This window comes from Leucopleurus acutus (genome assembly GCF_964270905.1).
Source record: "Leucopleurus acutus genome assembly, chromosome: 1".
Taxonomy (NCBI): Eukaryota; Metazoa; Chordata; class Mammalia; order Artiodactyla; family Delphinidae; genus Leucopleurus; species Leucopleurus acutus.
Window position 1 is genome coordinate 162,898,725 of NC_139142.1, and position 22,156 is coordinate 162,920,880.

A 22,156-nucleotide genomic window follows, 5' to 3' on the forward strand; every position below is an offset into this window, starting at 1 on the left:
TGGCTATATCAATTTACATTCCCACCAACAGTGCAAGAGGGTTCCCTTTTCTCCACACCCTCTCCAGCATTTGTTGTTTGTAGATTTTCTGATGATGCCCATTCTAACCGGTGTGAAGTGGTACCTCACTGTAGTTTTGATTTGCATTTCTCTAGCATAAAGTATTTTTAAATTAAGGTATGCACATTTGTGTTTTAAAGACATAATGCCATTGCACTCTGTTGGGGCCCAGGGAAGGCCACCCCAAAATATGACTCAATGGTTTATTGATTATTTTGAATTAGAGTAACTTGGGAAACACCCTGTGGAGGTAAAAAGATACTAAAAAACACTCTGATCCCCGTCTTTCTCCCTAAAAGCAGGAAATAAATCTCCCATGTGAAGGTATTTTCCCTATACCAGGAGTATAGAAAGCATCCTTATCACCAGAATTAGGGAATTCAAGGCTAAGAAAACTGTGTAAACAAACTTTGTTACGTCTTGATTAGTCTGATGCTCCAAGTAGAAGCACCTTTGTTTTCTTAAATCTTCACAAATAATTGTTTCTTTGTCTAAAAATGACACATAAACAGCCCGTTTTGGTCACTTTCAGGGGTCCCATTTTCATGAGCCCTCTGTGAATACAAACTTTTTTTTTTTCCTCCTGTTAGTCTGTCTGTGTCAATTTAATCATTAGACCAACCAAAAGAACTCCAGAAGGGTAAGGAAGAAATTTCACCTCCCCCAAAACACATGATAGACAACACTATAGTGTAAACATAACTTTTTTTTTTTTTTTTAAAGGAGATGTTAGGGGTAGGAGTTTACTAATTTATTTATTTATTTTTGCTGTGTTGGGTCTTCGTTTCTGTGCAAGGGCTTTCTCTAGTTGGGGCAAGCAGGGGGCCACTCTTCACCGCGGTGCGCGGGCCTCTCACTATCGCGGCCTCTCCTGTTGCGGAGCACAGGCTCCAGACACGCAGGCTCAGTAGTTGTGGCTCACGGGCCTAGTTGCTCCGTGGCATGTGGGATCCTCCCAGACCAGGGCCCGAACCCGTGTCCCCTGCATTAGCAGGCAGATTCTCAACCACTGCGCCACCAGGGAAGCCCTAAACATAACTTTTATATGCACTGGGAAACAAAATAATTTGTATGATTCACTTTATCTTGATATTCACTTTTTTGCAGTGGTCTGAACTGGACCTGCAATATCTCTGAGGTGTTTCTGTACACCAGGAATATGATTCTTCTCTCTCAGTTCATTCGAAACTTTACTTATGTAGATGGATAAAAGCTCTAGCTTCTCTTGAATGCCAGTGCTCAATACTTTGCCTCTTTGTTTTTTATCCACATCAGATTGACCAGGTTAAATTGGAAGAAAATAAAGAAGAAAGAAAATGAAAATTGATCAAAGATGAGTGACATTTATATATGTATACGTACATACATTTTTAAAAATTAAAGTATAGTTGATTTACAAAGTTGTGTTATTTTCAGGTGTATAGCAAAGTGATTCAGTTATATATAACTAAAGCACTTTATATATATATAATATTTTTTCAGATTCTTTTCCCTTATAGATTATTACAAGATAATGACTATAGTTCAGTGTACTATACCTACCTATACAGTAGGCCCTTGTTGGTTATCTATTTTATATGTAGTAGTATGTATCTGTTAATCCCAAACTCCTAATTTATCCTTTCTCCACCTTTCCCCTTTGGTAACTACAAGTTTGTTTTCTATTTCTGTGAGTCTATTTCTGTTTTGTAAGTAAGTTCAATTGTATCATTTTAAAAAATTCTATATATAAGTGATATCACATGATATTTGTCTTTCTCTTTCTGACTTCCTTCACTTAGTATGACAGTCTCTAGGTCCATTCATGTTGCTGCAAATGGCAATATTTCATTCTTTTTTGGGACTGAGTAATATTCCATTTTATATATATATATATATATATATATATATATGTATGTATATATTTCACGTCTTCTTTATTCAGTCACCTGTCAATGGACATTTAGGTAGCTTCCAGTGTCTTGGCTATTGTAAATAGTTCTTCCAAGAACACTGGGGTGCATGTATCTTTTCAAAATAGAGTTTCCTCCAGATATATGCCCAGGATTGGGATCACTGGATCATATGGTAACTCTATTTTTAGGTTTTAAGGACATACATACATTTATATGTTATGTATAAATGTGATTTATACAGATTTCTAGGCCCGTGTGTGTAATAGTGCATGTAGAAAAAAATGCCTGAAATTCACATTTATGGAGCATCTACTCTGTGCATCTGTATAGCACATGTGCACATTATATCTCATTTAATATTCATAGAAACACTTAAGTGATATATAATATTTTCTCATTTTAAGGAAGAACTTGAATTCAAAGATGTTACATAACTTGAACATGGTCATTGGGATAAGAAGTGGCAGAATTGAGATTCAGATCCCAGAGAGTTGACTCCCAAAATATTCCTTTTGCATTGTTCAAAGCCGAGGCCTTGTTGGGGAGCTTATTCTGGAGCAGTACTACACAAACTATCTGGTCCCTGAACTGTTGATTCATCGGTTGCTGCAAAGATATAGGAAACTTGTACCAGAATAGAAATAAGCACAATCACAGTGCTCCCTTCCTTGGGAAAAAACAATCAGATGAAATAAACATGTGTACTTAGTCACATGATTGATTTATATTCAGTCTCAGGTCTCTTATTTCATCACAGATAAGTGTTGACAAACGTTTCACAGGCAAACACTAATCTGGGGACCACACTTTGAGAAGTGCTGGACTTGAATATTGCTATGGTGCTCTTACCCTCCCAAAGCCACTGGCCATCCAACGTGACTAGTGAAGGCATGTCTGGTGGGCCACTCTCCTGGGAGAAGCTATATTTATGGAAAATTGGGAGCTGCAGTTTCATCTTAATGTTATTTCACCTTTTGAAAATAGTTTTGGTTTGTGTCCCATGCCCCTCACCAGACAGGGAGACTGGGTGTACTTGGACGGACTGGTGTGGAGCCTGGATACCTGGATAAGGGTTAGGATTGGTATTCCACTGTGTAGGGAATTGAAATACTTTCACATCTGTGCATTAATAGCCACTGCTTATGCCCTCCAGGTGAAACTCCCACCTACCCCTTCACTGTTGTGTTCTCCCTCACTCCTCTTCCATATTCCTCCAGGACCATATCAGGATTCAGAAACCACAGGATACAAACCTGGCAAAGCAGAACTCTGCTCCATTGCTATGACCAGCATCTGTTCTGATTGATCATTGTCTTTTTCAGACAAGTTTCTCAAAATATTGTATATAACTCTTAGACAGAGGCAGGGGACCTTCTCCCACCCTCCCCGCCAATCTGTGACACTAGAAGGAAAATTCAAAACTAGATCTCAGAGCCCCTCTAGGGACCCAGGGCTAGAGAGATTGTTGCAGCTAGTCATCATAAGGTGGGCTAGGGCAGGTTTCAGAAATGAAGGGCAGAGCTAAGGGATCAAAGGGCCAGGGAAGATGAGTGCCAGGGACAGTGGGTGGAAATAGAGAAGGAAGGTGACAACCTAATTGCTTATGATTGGGCTTGTGCTTATTCCTGCTGAAAGGTAAGACTTATAGAGGCACATAACCTCTAAGAAAAGATGAACTCCAAATCTTTTATTAAACAGGAATGTGAAGTTTGAAGCCTTGTGTATTGACATGGACATTTGATTAGTGTCAGGGGAACATTTATTTTAAGCCCATTTCTACTGGCACTTAGCTACATAACCTTGTATAAGGCATTGTCAGTTTATGCATCTATAAAACAGAGAGTTAAGCTTGCTAAGATTCCTCTCTGTTCAAATTCTAGGCTGTCTAAGATACAGTCTCTGATTCATATTTACTCTCATATGCGTGGTCCAGAAAGACATGGAAAGGCAATCACAGAGGACTTAGCTGTCTGCTGTGTCATTCATGGCTTAAGCACACATTTACCAATAAAAGACCCAGGGAAGGTCCAGCATAGAAATAAAGGACACATTTGAAATCCAGCCCACACCTTCAGCCCTGCTGTTTCCATGAATATAGGGCCTTTTTGCAGTTACTAAGGAAACAATTGTCAGTAATGGATTAGGAAGCCGGGGCTGAAAGGATGGATACAGAGGGGCTTTGTACACAGGAGCCCATCAGATGGAGTCTGGCAGAGACATCAACATGCTTCGCGATTGATTTGGTCTTCAGTGTGAAAGCATTAGATAAGCAAGGAAGCCGAGGAGCCCCGCCCACCGGCTTTCTCGCTTTCTTCTCTACCACCTATTAGAGTTCACAGATCTGCATGGCTGGATTGGCTCAGTTTTAACTTCTCTGCTGGGTGCATGTCAGGACAAAGGATGTACAAACTTAATTCATCTCACAACCTCTCCAAACTCATTTAAAACTCTAAAAGTCACTGTCTCTCAACTCACGCCGGCAGTTTGTAAAGATTCTGAAAATGTTTCTGGGGACAATACCAAGGGAGTAGATTTCTTGTTGCTATATTCTTACTAGACCTTAAGGTGTTTAACCCCAAAATGAAATTAGGCACAGGCTCAGTGACCTAAAGGAATTAAGGAGAATCTAGAGGATACCAGGTAATGTTTGTGAAGGAAGAAACAGGTACTCAAGAAAGTTGATGTGACTAACCAGCTTTATTCTTTGCCTTTTGTCCTAATTAAATATTTAAATTCAAATATTTGATTTAATTTTAACTTAACTAAGGAATTATTAAAATGAATTTTAATTTTACTTATAAATTTAAAATCACATATAAAATAATATTCATTCAGATATACTACTCTTTCCAGGCTTAGGTGCATTGCTTAAGGAAATATGAGTGAAAAAGCAATTACTAAGAATAAAGTAAGGAAAACGAACAAGGAAAAAAATTAAAGTGGGTACCCTCATCATCATGCATTTCTAACTACTTTTAACATTTTTGTACATGTAAATTGTTTAAAAATTTTTTAATAAAATTTGGATCACAATGGGTATACTACACTGTAGTGGATTTATAGCTTGTAATACTATATTGAATTAAATAATGCCATTTGCAGCAACATGGATGGACCTAGAGTTTATCATACTAAGTGAAGTAAGTCAGACAGTGAAATACGAATGTCCTATGATATCACTTATATGTGGAATCTTAAAAAATGATCAAATGAACTTATTTACAAAACAGAAACAGACTCACAGGCTTAGAGAACAAATTTATGCTTAACAAAGGGGAAAGGTTGTGAGAGGAGGGATAAATTAGGAGGTTGGGATTAACATACACACACTACTATATATAACATAATTAATCAACAAGGACCTACCTTATAGCACAGGGAACTCTACTGTAATACAGTAACCTATATGGGAAAAGAATCTGGAGAAAAATAGATGTATGTATATGTATAACTGATTCACTTTGCTGTACACCTGAAACTAACACAACATTGTAAATCAACTATAATATAAAATAAAAAATTAAAAAAAAAGAAATTAAAGCATTCCACAGATACTTAAAAAAATACTCTATTGTGAAATTATCACCATGGTGTTGTCTCTTCAAAGCACATCATAATATTAATATTCCATGATGTGAATATACTCAAGCTTATTTGACTAGTAATATACCGGTGCACATTTAGGACTTTCTTGTTCATCTTACGATTATTTTCTTAATAATGATTTCTGGAATTTGAATGAACTCCAAGAACTTAAACATTCTTAAGGCTTTTGAAATATATTTTCAAATTGTCCTTTGGAAATACTGCAACTATATGTACTTCATTGGTAACAGACTATGATAGTGCCTTTTTATAGCTTTGGACCAGCAGATCAGTACAATTTAGTGATCAAGGCTAAACCTGAATTGAGAAGCAAATCATGATATTTTATTGTTATAGTAATTTGCACTTTATATCAAGTGAGGTTATTTGTCCCTTTATTAAAATTATGTTTAGTTTGTTTTTTCACTTGTAATATTTTAGGCATTTTAGATATATTTATATTTTATTTATCCACTCACTAATATTTTCCTTTATGGTTTCTTCTTTGGGGATATGCATTGAAAGACCTCCTGGTCTGGAGATGGTAGAACATATAAATCTGTATTTTATTCTTTATTATTGCTTGATTTTTAAATATTTATATTTAACTCTTTAATCAAAATTAAATAATTTTATATTTGTGTTAAGAGTTTTACTTCAAATATTAACCAGTTGTTTTTGTTTTAGCTCTATCGTAATCCATTTCCTGGTGAATTGAAAGGCACTTTTATCATATGCAAACTTTCACATATTCCAAGGTTTTGGTGCTTTCTGCATTCTTCCCTTGATCTGCTGCCATATTTTGCATCAGTACCATAACAGCAAATTATTGTAAATGTGTAAGATCTTTTGCCTATTTGTAAAGGAAAACCCTCATTATTTTTACTCTTTATTCCAAAATTATTCTGGGATATTTTTGCCATGTATTCTTCTAAAGTGGATTTAGTTTGCCAAGTCTGAAAATCCCCATTGCTGTTTTGATTTCTACGCTTTTATAGACTGATATGAGGAGAATTGATATTGCATGCTATTGGTCACTGCTTTCCCAGAATTCAGCATATTTCTTCATTTATTTAAATTTTACCTGTTATCTCTTGGTAAAGTCCTGGGATTTATCATATAACCCTTAGAGTACTTACTGTTAATTCCATTCCTAAATATTTTAGTGTTGTGTTGCTATTGTGAATGGAATTTTTATTATACTTAATTTATTTTGCTGGTTCATAGAAAGAAAATTGATTTTTGTATATTTAATTTGTTACCTGTCTACTTACTCAACTCTTGCCTTATATCTAATAGATTTTCTGTTTCAGTTGATTCCTTTGGTTTGTTTTAGTACATAATCAGTTTTCAAATAATAATGTGATTCCTTCTTTCCATATGTATGACTCATTTTTTCTTATCTTATTGAATTGTTTGGAACCTGCCAAATAATAGTAAATAACAGTAGTGAGAGTATACCATAGTTTTAGTAAGGATTGGGTATGCCAAGTATAATTTTGACTTTTGGTTTTATATAGGCATTTGATATTATTATTGATAATAATAAATACTTGTATAATGTGAAATGAGCCACATACTAAATTAAATTTTTATATATGTTAACTCACTGAATTATCTCAGCAGCTCCATGAGAGAGATAGTGGTATTATTATTATTATTCTCACTCTACAGATAAGACAATTAGGCACTGATAGGTCAAATGATTTCCCTGATGGCCATACAGTTAGCACAGCACTGAGATTGAGGCCCTAGCAATCTGGGCTCCAGGCCTGTGTTTACACCTACCATGCCATGCTGCCCTCTCAGGTTTAGTAAGTGCCTTGTGGGCTCATATACTAAGACTTGTATTAGAAATGGATGCATACAGAAGGTCCTGGTTTTTTTGTTGTTGTTGTTCTCTTTTCTCTTCTGCCTTTTGATCTCTATGTGTTAACATTTCTGTTAGTAGATTTCCTAATAAAACCAACCCCATGTCATTCTTAGAAAAATACTCTCTAGACCATGCTGTATAATTAATTATTTGTCTTGCTGCTTTATTTATGTGCTATAATGATCAGTTTTTTGGTTTTAGGGTTATGCTAATATTTTCCCACTTTTTATTGAGTTATAATTGGCATATAACATTACATTAGTTTCAGCTGTACAACATAGTGATCTGATAAATGTATATATTGAGAAATGATCATCATGTTTTGTTAATATTCATCACCACACATAGTTACAACTTTTTTTGTGATGAGAACCTTTAAGATTTGCTACCTTAGCAACTTTCAAATATATGATACCGTATTATTAACTATAGTCACTATGCTGCACATTACATCCCCAGGACTTATTTTACAGTTGTAAGTTTGTAACTTTTGACCACCTTCACCCATTTTGCCCAACTTCCACCCGCCCACCTGTAGCAACCACCAATATGTTCTCTGTATCAATGTTTGTTTTTTTCAGATTCCACATATAAGTAAGATCATACAGTATTTGTCTTTCTCTGATTTATTTCACTTAGCGTAATGCACTCAAGGTCTATCCATGTTGTTGCAAATGGCAGGATTTCCTTCTGTTTTGTGGTTGACTACTATCCTGATATATCTATATCTATACCTTTATCTATATCATATTTTCTTTATCAATTCGTTCATTGATAGATACTTAGGTTGTTTTCATGTATTGGTTATTATAAATAATAGGGTTACAACAATATTTTAAAAGAAATTCTGAAATTTTCCTTCTCAATGTGTGATCTGTGTTTAATTCTTTGTCTTCCTTGGGTTTATCTTCCTAAGGCCCTCACACATAAACAACATTTTTCAAGCACAGTATTTTCTCCTCAATTCTGTATGTTGTTGCTTCATTGTCTTTGGTATTTAGTGGTGTGAGCAAATTTTACTATTTAATTTTGATTATTTATAGGGATCTTTATACTTTCTTTGTTCCTTTTCATTAATTATAACACATGTATTTGATGAGCTTGTTTGATCTGCAGACTCAGATTTTTTTTTTTAATGTAAGGAATTTCTTTCTTCTTTTCTTCATGCTTTTTTCTCTTTTTCTTTTTCTTGACTTCTGTTATGACTCCCATACTACCTAGTCTGAAAGTTCAAGAAAGTCCAAGATCAAGTGCCTGAATCTGTTCTACAGTTCTTATTTATATATTTAACTTGTCTTGTTTATCTAGTTTTCCCTTGAGATATTGGAAAATTTCTCAAAGCTGTCCTATACAAAATGAATTTTATTTTCTACATCAAACAGTTTGTTAATTCTTTCCAATGTCTTTTAACTTAGACATTGTACTTTCCATCTCAATAGTACAATTTCTTCTGTGCTCTTATTCTCTCATCATGCCTTTTGCTGCACTTTCACCAATGCAATATACTCTTATTCTTTCCAAGAATATAAACAAGAAATGTCCCAGATTTTTCTCATTTCTGGTAGTAAATGTACTTGTTTGGTGTCCTTTGAGTGCCACCCTTTTTAACTGCAGTATTTCTACATAGGTGTAATGTCTTCCCTCTGTGTATGTTTATAAAGGGTGTTCAATGAAGCCTAGTTTTGTTAAAAGGATAGGCTTTGCCAGACATTGTTGTAGGTCTTTGGGGCAGATATTAATCCCTATCCACTTGTAACTTGGGTTTTCGGACACAAAGAGAGGCCCATGCAAGATGTGAGGACTAACTGAAGACTTAAATCACACAAAGCCAGAACCTCCAAAAATGACATTTGCAGTCAGTAAAGTAGTGAAACCACAATCTGTGAAGCAAGTAAGTGGGTTTGCCTGACTGTCTTGGCCATTGCTTCGGGTAGAGCAGGAAAAAAATGGAAAAGTCTTTATTCATAATTTCTCAACACAAACCCTCCTTCAAGCAGAGTTGGATCATATTTCAATGGTACAGTGTAGCCCAAAAGGCCTCAAGCCAAAACCTCAGCCTATAATGGTCCTTGATTTGTTGTCCCCAAGTGCCCAGGGGAGGAAAACACAAGTTCTTTCTGGAGGCAAGAGCATTAAAATCAATCCACAAAGGCTTTCTTTGAATGAAAAGAAATATAAATTTAGAAATTTTGAAAAATCATAAAATATTTGAGCAAACAAGGCTACATTATTGACATTAAACAGAAAAATCAAACCAACAAATGATGCACGCAAAGACTATATTCAAGAATAATCAGGTAGAGAATATAAATAACTGTGTTTTTAGTGTTTTAGAGACAGTTTTTGAGATGGATGAGTTAAAGAGACGGTTCAATGAAGCTGGAGAGAGAATTATTAAATTGGAATATTTATATAAAATATTCAGAATCACAGTGATAGAAAGAAATAAAAATATGAAAGTAGAGCTAAGAGTTATTGAGGAGATAGGGAATGGGGGTGATAAATTATTACAAGAGATAATGGGTGACACTTTTCTAGAACTAATGAAAGACACCAATCTTTAGTGTCACTGAATTACACATAAAAGAAATAAATCTAAATATACTTCAGAATATAAAAGATAAAGAGACGATCTTACAACTGCTAAATGGAATTACAATAGTTTATTGGCATACTGCATATAGCTTTTTAAACATTTTTCTAGGGAGCAGTAACTTTAAAAAGTATTTCTTACATGGATGTTTTATTGATATTATAGAGCCCCCTCCCCCAAATGTTTGTGTAATATTGGCAAATCTTAGCAATGGTGTCTGAAAGTGTATGTGAGGGTTTTTTTTTTTAATGGCTTTTCTTAAACTTTTTCTTTTATATTGGAGTGTAGCTGATTAACAATGTTGTGTTAGTTTCAGGTGTACAGCAAAGTGATCCAGTTACACATATTCATGTATCTGTTCTTTTTCAAATTCTTTTCCCATTTAAGCTGTAACATAATATTGAGCAAAGTTCCCTGTGCTATACAGTAGGTCCTTGTTGATTATCTATTTTAAATATAGCAGTGTGTGCATGTCAATCCCAAACTCCCAATCTATCCCTTCCCCTGGTAAAATAAAATACGAAATGCTTCACATATTTGCGTGTCATCCTTGTGCAGGGACCATGCTAATCTTCTCTGTATTGTTCCAATTTTAGTATATGTGCTGCCAAAGCGAGCATGAGGAATTTTCATTTCTAAGTCTTCACCAGAAATCACATCATTATGTGCTTTGGATTTTGCTTTTCACACCTATCATTAAATCATAAACATATTCCATATTGATAAATTGTTGTATAATTATCATTTTAGTGACTTCATTATATGTCATAAAATTTATTCCATTATAATTTCCTTAGTCATTTTTTCCTTATTAGATATTTAGACTTTTATTTCTCTCAAATTTTAATTACTATATATAACCTTGATATAATATACAGTTTGTACATATGGCTTCACTTTTATTTAGAATCAGTTCCTTAGGAAAAGTTCCCAGAAGTGATATTATCATGTCACATAGTCAATGTATTTTGATATGTGCCAGCTTTTATCATGAGTCAGCACTAAATATTACAAATCTGAATATATATATCTACCAATATGCTGGGTGTAAGAGGCATTTTTATTTAGGTAATAACATTTTTCCATGTTTGTTTTTAAATTATTTTTCCTCTTTTGCTCACCAGTTATCAGTATTCATGCTTTATAAACTTATCTTTTGTGGATTCTGTGTATGTCTTACCAATATGTAATTTTCTGCAATAACATAAATATTAAAATAAGTAATTTTCTATAATAACACAAATATTCTTCCCATATTAATATTTAAAAATTAAGTTCAGATGTACTTATGAATTTGACTTATTTTGGGGTAGATTATCAAGAAAAGTTAATGTGTGTGTATATATATATAAAGAATTGTGCTAGTGAGTTTTGCTTACCAATGTGATGAAAAGATAGGCACCTATACTTTCTGGCAGCATTGGTAACTGAATATTGATATGACAGACATTGTTGGCTCACCCAATGCTTGTTTCTAACACTCTTCTGTCTTACATGTCTTTATTAAAGAGGATGAACAAAGTAAAATGTTCATTTACCAGACCATTGTAAAACTGGAGTTTGCTTTATTATAATACACAGTTCTGGCCAATAAAGTGTAAGCAAGAGTATGCTGTCACCTCCTCCCCCCCACTTTCTCTTTCTCCCTCCTTGAATGATGATGTGCTGGCTGGAGCTACAGCAGCCATCTTGTAGTCATGTTGAGAAAACCAGGAGAATGGCAGATAAAGTGACCCTGATTTTGTTAAGACACTGAAATAATGCCACGAACTTCATACCCACCAAAACTTATAATATGCAGAAAATAAAGCTCTATTTATGTTTAAGCCACTATAGTCAGGCTTTCTGTCATCGGCTGTGAAAAGCAAAGCCGAATTAACACAACTAAGCTGGGGGAGAGGAAAATTGGGTCTCTGTTTTATTAAGATGCACTTTTAAACTAACCCAAAGCCTTGCTGCTGTGAGTACATGGTAAGTGACCAAAGTATATAACAGAATTTCTAAATTTTATCCACCTGTTTCCCCAAACATATCCAGGGAGTGAATGCACCTCCTGGAGCAAAAATAAAATAAGAATTTAAAAAATGCTCATGACCTTTAACAATGGGAGAACATAATTTAAAGGCATTCCTCTATTCGTTACTCAGAGAAATGAAGTTTCACTTAACAAATATAATAAATATCCAAGAGACACTCCGTCCATGCCTTTCTATACCCACCCACTTATAACCATTACTTATCCATTTTTAATATATGGACGACATGCCATATGACAGGCTATGTATTCCATGCCAGGGATGTAAAAAAACAGATACTGCTCAGTCCTTGCCTTTGAGGATTTCACTCAAGGCTGGGTGTGGGAGGTAAGAGGAGGCCGTTTGGATAAACAAATGTTTTTTTTTGTTTTTTTGGTTTTTTGTTTTTGCGGTACGCGGGCCTCTCACTGTTGTGGCCTCTCCCGTTGCGAAGCACAGGCTCCGGACGTGCAGGCTCAGCGGCCATGGCTCACGGGCCCAGCCGCTCCGCGGCATGTGGGATCCTCCCAGACCGGGGCACGAGCCCGTGTCCCCTGCATCGGCAGGTGAACTCTCAACCACTTAGCCACCAGGGAAGCTCCTGGATAAACAAATGTTTTTGATACTGTGTGAGGGTAAAAAGTATAGAGTACTCAAGTGAGATTGATAGTAGAGGGTGAAATAGAGTAAGTGTTACCCAAGACCCCACAGCCAATAAATGGTATAAGTTCCATGATTCAAGGTCTTCTAGAATAGTCATTTTATAATACCAACCATTGGCTGAAATAAACAGACCAATATCAGAGATATGGGACTATTTTTGCATTATGAAAACACTATCATTTTGTCTGCTGTTGTACAGAAGTTGATTTGTATGAAGAAATTGCCCCTGACCTGGCAATATGGTGCATGCTGTGAGATTTATTTCCTCCAGGACTCTTCCTTCTTTTGGACTGTTGTCTGTTCAGCTGGATGCTGGGGTAACACATGTAAGAGGAGGCCTCCTGCTTCTGACTGAGGAGGAGGGTGTGACCAAGACAGCCCTTCCAGAATGAAGAAAAGCAGCCAGGAAAACGGGCAGAGGAAAAGTATCAGCCCTCAGAGCTGTGGCACATGGAAAGAGACTGAGATTTTTCTCTCTCTGTAAAAAGTGCTCTTTTCCATTGACCTAAGGAAAATAACTTGTTAAACACGTCTTTCCTTTCCCACTGCCGTTGTTTATGGAACAACAGACTTCACTTAACTCTGAAGTAATGTCTCCTTTCTTCAGGAAAACAGGTGTCCAGACATGCAGCAAATCACATTTTTAAACAGCTAAAACAAACTGGGACAAAGTGAGAGAGTGGCATGGACATATATACACTACCAAACGTAAAATAGATAGCTAGTGGGAAGCAGCCGCATAGCACAGGGAGATCAGCTCGGTGCTTTGTGACCACCTAGAGGGTTGGGATAGGGAGGGTGGGAGGGAGGGAGACGGAAGAGGGAAGAGATATGGGAACATATGTATATGTATAACTGATTCACTTTGTTATAAAGCAGAAACTAACACACCATTGTAAAGCAATAATACTCCAATAAAGATGTTAAAAAAACAAATTAAAAAAATAAAATAAACTTGAGGACCTTACACATTTCTTTATCCTTTTACCTAGAAATTCTTTCGTGACGCTTACAGTTTCCTGGCTTGGAACTTTTTTTGCCTTGGGATACTTTTGGCCAATCTTTTCAAATTTTTACTATCACATCCCTGTCTTCTTGATCACTGTTCTTTGGATGGAAAATCTGTTTCTTAAAATATAATATTCAACAATTGATTCTTTTTCATTTAAGTCAAATGTACTTTATAAACATGAAGACCTCAGGACCGCATTGAATTCTGTCATATTAAATATCTTTATAGGATGAATAAAAGAAAAATTGAGCTATTACTGATCAATATTGGGGGACTTTGAAATATTCCTATCATGACTTATCTAAGTATATGGAGGGAAGAATTATAATCCCTTTTATGAATGAGAAAATCAAGGCAAATGTTCATATATCTAAGATCACACAGTCAGAAAATAGTAAAATCAGGATTCAAATCCAATTTTTATCTAACTTCAAAAACCATGCACTTTCTACCTCACCATGTAATAGAGTTCCTCCTAGACTACATAAAGCTGTTTGTTGAGTAGTTAAGTCAGAAGTGATTTATGAGGCTCTATTATGTACTAGCTGGCAGGGCATGGATAAAGTATCAGTTCTATGGGTCTAAATCTCCTTCTCTGTGGAATCGATACAGTAACAATATCTACCTCATAGGACTTTGTTAAGGATTCACTGAGTTAATGCATATAAAAGGGCTCAGAACAGTACTGGACATAGTAAATGATCAATAAAGTTGTTTGTTCATTGTTATTATTATCTGTTAACTTCGTGAATAATAGCATAGCATGAATGTCATGGCTTTGCTTTCATGTGTTATCTTGGTACAACTGAATAGGTGGTTCTAAATAAATGGTAAATGAGTTTGTTTTTTTAAGTTCTTAGTGTTTGTATGTGAGAGATCTCCCTCATTCTTCTCCGTTGGTTGGCAAATTTATGGGAGAAAAAGGGTATCTCTTAGTACTATTGTTTACAGACTTTGGTTTCAGCTGTGAAACCCTTTTGTAAAATACAGATAGAAGCACTGCTGCTTTATCTAAAGTGGGGGGAAGTGACTCCTGGATCTCCACGTACACCTCCTGCCCTCTAGTACCCCTACCTGGTCATTGCTGTCTTGGGAGTAATTCTGGGAAATCCTGAAGGTTGATGTAATGCAGACTGAGAACCACTAAGCCACAAATCCCACAACAAAACACATTGGGCAGTGACTGATAAATACTATTAATTCTTAATTTCTGTGATAGGCCTATGTCCAGGTGTCCTTCCTCTTAATCTCAGATTGTCTTCACTCGGTTTCCATCCTATACTCACTGTTGAGTGCTTTGTTTAACTGACAGGGTCTACAGTTTGGTACCAGTGAACTGGAGGAGATGGGATCTATGTTCTGCTTGGGCCTCCTCATCTTGGAACTCAAATCTGTAAGCTGCAGCCATCAGCTGCTGACCTGTGCAGCAGCTCTACTGAATGCTGAGGAGTCATCCCTGGACCACCACCTCCAGCGGTAAGTTGCTCACTATTTGAACCTTTGTGTTTCCATTGGAGAATATCTGGGAAGTGAAAGTCACGCGGACCTATGGGTCTTTGACAGAGAGAAAATATGGAGAAGCTGCCAGATCAAGGTAGGGTAGTAGTGCTCCATTGGAAACAGACTCGGGGCATCCTTACTTCCTGCTGAAGACAAGGAGGATGTTGCTTACTTGTACATAAATGCACATATAAAGCTACATACATTTATAAATATGTATTTTTATTACGTTTTGCTCATGGCAAAGAAGATGCAGCTTAGCAACACACGTGCACATTTACCTATGCTTATGTTTGCCAGTTATGTGTTTATAACTGATTTGTGTTATGTGTTTATAACTGTTTATACTGATGTCACTTTGGAGTCATTAGCTAAAATCTGGCAATCTCGCTGCTAATATCCAGGCACTTGGGGACAAGAAATGTTTTAATCTTCCCATTCTTAAAAAGCAGTGTTCTGTCTCAGAATACATGATGGTGATGAATACGCTGGCCCAGAGAAACTGACTCACAGCCATGGCAGGGAAAGGATGGATCTCTGAGAATGGTGAGGATCTTTAAAGAGTCAGGAGAGGGAGAACTGTTATCTGCAGAAGCCCTTTTGATGCCCTGTACTGTAGACAAGTTGTATTCGGGGGCAAGAAGGGAAGATAGAAAGGCCATGGGAGAGAAGAAAGATCAGGAAACGTCAGAGGAGTCAAAGAACGCTAAGTCATTGCCCACGTTTTGAGCAAAGCATTGGAGCGGGGGATTGAGCTGTTGGGTGAGGGAGTGCCTGCCGGTAGATGAGGAAACATCTTGTCATGCACTTCATGTCCCAAGGCAGAGAGAAAACCGCTAATACTGGGGCCTCCTATTTCTAGCTCATTTTCGTTAATTTTCCTCCTGCCACTGTTAGGCTGCCATTCCAGTGTGACTTCTCACCAAATGGCCAATCAAGCCTAGAAAGATCTAGCAGTGTAAATTAATACTGCTTTGGAAGGCACTGGTTTCTCTGAGACCTAATTACCTAAGTGCAATATTTAACTTGCTCATCACACGGTGCTATAGATCACAGACTATGGAGACTTAAGTAAATCCAGACTTCTTCCCTCCCTAAAGTCACTGTGCCAGTTTCGTTTTGACATCACAACCACTTCCGTCTGCCCCAGCTCCTTCAACACCCCTCCGAGCCCGAAGGCTTGGTGTGCTTGGCATCGTGGTTCGTGTTTCAGCTTCTCCCTCTGACAGCAAGCGCTTCCATCTGCCAGGATATATATTTCAACTTGTCTTTTCATCTTTGCCTTTGCTAAGCTATCCTGGGTGCAGGCATGCCTGCGTTTTCTTTCTTTCCTTCCGTCTCCCCCCCTCCCCCTCTGCTGCTCATTGAAGGAAGACTGAGCAGACCTGGCATTGCTTGCTTTCCCTGAATTGATTGTACCCGTCTGTTTGATCCAATGCAGTGAGGATTAGTTGCCTGTAAACTGGAACAAGAAGAAATCTATCAAAGAAGTGCCTTTTCTAATTCAAGCCTAAAGAATTTGGTGTCAGGCTCCAAATGCAGTGGCCGCTGTGTGGGTTATCATAAGAACATAGTATTACCTGCCCTCCATGCCATCCCACACAACTGACTGGTAATTTTTCAGTTACAACCAGTCCGAGAATACTGAAGGTTGAAGTCTTCCTGTGACCTCTGACCCTTCTTAGGCTGGGACGGCTTCTTAAGGGCAGGATACCTACAAAGGGTGTGATTAATCTGTGTGTTTTGAAAAGATTTCAGTTAAATTTGAGAGGCGTGGAGCTTGGTGGAGAGCAGCAGGGTGAAAACTGCCTATTTCACCCAAACGTTTGTATCATAATATATTTTTCTACTCATGGAGGCAGGTGATCCAAACAAATCATGGTTCCTGCCCAAAGGACCTGAGAACTAATGGTTGAGGGGGAAATTACGCTGAAAATATCCTGACCCAGAAAATATTCCTGCCAGTAAGTGTATAATCATTAAAGGCTGGCAGAGGGAAACTTAATAAAATGATATTGGTTTGAAACCAGCAGCAAGCTGTTTGAGTACCTTTGATTCGTTTCTGATGAATGGAACTAAATCATGAGATATAATAATCAGCAGAGTGAATCCTAAGAATTGTGTTAGCAACAGGGGTTCTTACTATAATACAAAGGGTGTAACTAATGTTTGTCAGTACAACTCTCCATAAGCTTTAGAGAGGAGACCTATGCTACCCTCCCGCCGACTCCTGCCTCTTTTCCTTGGGCGTGTGGCCTTTATTTGACATAACAGGGTTATATACTTGAGGAAAGTTCTCTTTTCTTGCAGAGAAGGAGATACTAGAGAAAAAAGGGGGGCTCTGACCTGAAAGTCTGCCTTAAAGAAATGCGAGCACATGTTATTTTGAGGGTCCCTCTGACAACATTAACCCCTGGGAGTGATCTACTGGGAAGATAAAGGCTGGCTGTACGCCGTGGACATCATGTTTTTTGACAATAGGTTTTATGCCTCACTTACCACAAAAACAATTAGAGTGTAGTCAGCATCCACAGAGCAACTTACCGTTTTTCATGAGCAGAGAAAGGGCAGAATGGTGGTGGTTTGCCCAGTGGCTGAAGCTGAAAATGAAGTACATGCACTCTTTGTTTTGGTTTTTCTTCTATAGCTCTCTTCTTCCCAGTTGCTCATTTAAGAAATGTCTGCAGACTCATTAAGGCGTCTTTAGATCTTCTTGCCGTTGCTCTTTCTTTCTCCTTCCTGTCAGTCTCATCCCTGGAAATAATTGTGTGTGCACTGCAGGAATGCTAAGCTGCTTCTTCAGGAGGGGCCGTTTATCCATTGTGACAGGTCTTTTGCAAAGTCACTTAACAGTTTTGCCGAGTCAGCCACCTTTCATCTTGATTTGTATCCCTCCAGTGCCTTTCCACTCTTCAGCTCAGCTCCCCTCTCTCCATTTGTCCTTCCATTAATAACAACAGAAAGCTCAGAGTTTCTGACCTGAGCCTTAGCAATAGCTTAATATCTCGCCTATTCTCCCAAATTACAGTCCTATTGCCTTAACCGGGGCTTCCCTTGGAATCAAGATAAATTAGTTTAATCCTCTCTTCAGTTTGATGAAACAACACAGAAAAAATAAAAATCTTTCATAGACTTTAGAAAACCTAATTAGGCTTTTTAATAATTAAAGATACTTGGTTTTCATTTAAAACATATACACTTTTGTCTTTCTGAATAAGAAAATATAATTTGGAAATCAAACAACAAAAACACATCCCTACTCCTGTCTTCAGTCACACACCATCCATCTACCTGTGGATAACGATTGTCAGCATTTTGGTGAAATTAGATTACTTTTTCACCTATGAATAAATAGATTAAAAAACCCTCAACAACCATGTATAGGAGTTCCTTTCCTTGAAACTTTATAAACACATTTTTCAAAATAGACTTTACTTCTAGAGAAGTTTTAGCTCTCAACAAGATTGAGAGGAAGGTAGAGATTTTCCATATACACCCTGCTCCCACACATGCATAGCCTTCCCCATTATCAATATCCTCTGCTAGACTGGTAGATTTGTGACAATTGATGGACTGACATTGACACATCATTCTTACCTAAAGTCCAGAGTTTACATTAGGTTTCACTCATGGTGTTATACATTTAATGGGTTTGGACAAATGTAAAATGACGTGTATCCATCATTATAGTCTCATACGGAGTAGTTCCACTGCCCTAAAAATCCTCTGCACTCCCTTTGTTCATCACTTCCTCTCTGCTAACCTCTGTTAACCACTGACCCTTTTACTAGCTCCATAGTTGTGCCTTTTCCAAAATGTCCTATAGTTGGAATTATACAGCATGTAGCCTTTACAGATTGGCTGTTTCTCTCTTAAAAATATATGTTTTAAGTTTCTTCCATGTCTTTTCATAGCTTGATAGCTCATTTCTTTTTATCACTGAATAATACTCCATTGTCTGGATGTATCACAGTTTACTTATCCATCCACCTACTGAAGAACATCTTGGTTGCTTCCAAGTTTGGGCAATTATGAATAAAGCTGCTCTAAGCATATGTGTGCAGGTTTTTGTGTGGACATAAGTGTTTAACTCCTTTGGGTAAATACCAAGAGCATGATCACTGGATTGTATGGTAAGAGTATGTTTAGTTTTTGTAAGAAACTGTCAGACCGTCTTCTATAGTGGCTGTACCATTTTTCATTCCCACCAGCAATGAACAAGAGTTCGTGTTGCTCTGCATCCTTGTTAGCATTTGGTGTTGTCAGTGTTCTGGATTTTGGCCATTCTAATAGATGTGTAATTGTATCTCGTTTTAATTTGCATTTCCCTGATGACAGAGAGTGTGGAGCATCTTTTCATATGCTTATTTGCCATCTGTATATCATTTTTTAGTGAGGTGTCTTTTAAGTTGTTGATCCATTTTTTAATCAGGTTGTTTCCCTATTTTGATTTTGAAGAGTTCTTTGCATATTTTGGATAACAGTCTTTTATCAGATGTGCTTTTTCAAATATTTTCTCCCAGTCTGTGGCTTGTCTTTTCATGCTCTTCATAGTACCTTTCACAGAGCAAAAATCTTTAATTTTTATGAAGTCTACCTTAACAATTCTTTCTTTCATGGATTATGCCTTTGGTGTTGTATCTAAGAAAATAATTGCCAGAGGAACCTAGGGGCAGAACAGGAATAAAGATGCAGACATAGAGAATGGACTTGAGGACACGGGGAGGGGGAGGGGTAAGCTGGGACGAAGTGGCATGGACATATATACACTACCAAATGTAAAATAGATAACTAGTAGTAGGAAGCAGCCACATAGCACAGGGAGATCAGCTTGGTGCTTTGTGACCACCTAGAGGGGTGGGATAGGGAGGGTGGGAGGGAGACGCAAGAGGGAGGAGATATGGGGATGTATGTATATGTATAGCTAATTCACTTTGTTATACAGCAGAAACTAACACAGCTTTATAAAGCAATTATACTCCAATAAAGATGTTAAAAAAAAAAAGAAAATAATTGCCAAAACCAAGGTTGTCTATATTTTCTCCTACCTCATCTACTAGATACAATGATTGTTTTTGCGTTAAAATCTTTGCAATTTATAGGTGAAAGTGGGGTGCTGTTTTAATTCATACTTTGACCTTTTCTGAAATGGATTACATGCTTCTATTTCATTAGTATTCTTTTTTAAAATAAATATCCAAATAATATCTTTTGTTCTTTATTCTTTTAATAATCATTTTAAAATTTACATTTAAATTCAATTTCTATATTAAAGATATTCTACTTCTGTTTGGCTTGGATATTTCGAATATGTCCCGATTAACCTTTCATGTTTTTTACATAGTTTATTGACTTTGGATGTATTTGTTTTTACATAGATATGTTTCTCAGTCTTCTTTGTTTCTTTTACCTTTGATAAAATTATCTGCCTCAGTCTAATAACAAATAATTCACATGCACTGTAAGAATGTGTTAATTCAACTGAAGTAGGTAAGTTTATAATGAGTATATTTACATATTGTAATTCCTCTACATTTTTTCACTATTGAATAAGTCTGTATTTCTAAATTGTTAACCATTTTTAACAGTTGTTAACCATTTGCTATATTGTTAAACATTTGCTACAGCAATTACTTAATAATCCATCCTTTAACACTGATTAATATGTCAGCTTATTATATAGTATTTACATACGCATGTACCTGGTATATATGTATATATATATATATGTTATTGGTTTTATTTTCTGTTCCATTAATCTGTCTGCCAGGAACACATAGTTTTAATGTTGCAACTGTGTAATATAAACCTGTGATGTTGCAAGCACCACCTCATTAGTATTGTTTAACACACATATACATTTACATATACTTATATTTGCCACTTAATATATTTATGTGTGTATTTGTTTAAAAATGTGCTTTGCTATTTTCCTTTTTAAATTTTCGCCAGTAAACTCTATGATGAGTTGTTACCTGCCCAAAGTGAAAGCACTGGGATTTTAACTCAAGTTGCATTAAAATTATAGGTTTTTTTCATCTATTGACTATTTGCCTATATGACTTTTTCAAAACCTGATATTTTGTTCCACTTTTTCAGATCTTCTTTGATGTTCACAAAGTATTGTAGGGGTTCTTTTGTAACCTTTTTTTTTTTTTCATGTACTTCCTTGATTTATTATCATGAGCTTTTAATCTTAACATTTAAAATTTTCTTGTCACTCAAAAAGCATCTTTTTCATCATATTTTTGTAAGTGGTTGTCTTAGTTATATAGGAACATTCTTGATTATTGATATGCTTATTAGTAACTTCACTGCTCTCTGTAGTTATACCTAAAAGTGTTCCCCTAGATTTTTCTGTTTTTCTAGATAAATCATAGTATCATTTATAAATTTTGACAATTAGCTTTGCTTACTTTTTATTCTTATCTATAACCTGCTCAGTTTTGAGAACATAGTTTAAAGATGATGATGATGATTTTATGGGCAACTTGATTGTGAATCTCGCTTCAAAATGAGAATGATTCTAAGTATTTAAGAATTAAGTAAAATGTCTGTTGGCTTGGTATTAATGTTCAATGTCCTCTTTATTAATTATTCTTTTTTCTTAGTTTAGTAACTAAAAAATCAGGATTGGATGATGAGTTTTTTTGGTATCTAGAAAAATGATTATTACTTTAAACTAATAGTCTTAAATTATGTTAATAGGTTTTATAATATTCACCCATCCTTGAAAATCAAAGGAAAATGTATTTGGCTATGATCTAAAATATTATTTTATTGTAGATATTGATGGTATTTACTGTGAATATAGGAGCTTTTTTCCTGTGTTTGTGAGTGAGTGAAGTGTGTACTTGGTCTGTATTGTTCAATCATCCACAACACTTTACATTTCCTAGGATTTTTCCTGGAACATATACATTTTGAAATACACATATTGCCGATCCAACCATCTGTGTC

At 36.2% G+C, this 22,156-nt stretch overlaps 1 protein-coding gene across 1 annotated transcript in view; it reads left to right on the forward strand.

Annotated features, from left to right (window-relative positions):
• The window catches only part of AGBL1 (AGBL carboxypeptidase 1), a gene marked incomplete at its 5' end in the record, with an annotated part of 781,776 nt that overhangs the window by 558,163 nt on the left and 201,457 nt on the right, over positions 1–22,156 (forward strand). The window contains one exon of the mRNA XM_082857818.1: positions 15,009–15,172. Within this exon, the coding sequence (XP_082713944.1) occupies positions 15,009–15,172 (164 nt within the window). The remainder of the gene's footprint in view (positions 1–15,008; positions 15,173–22,156) is intronic.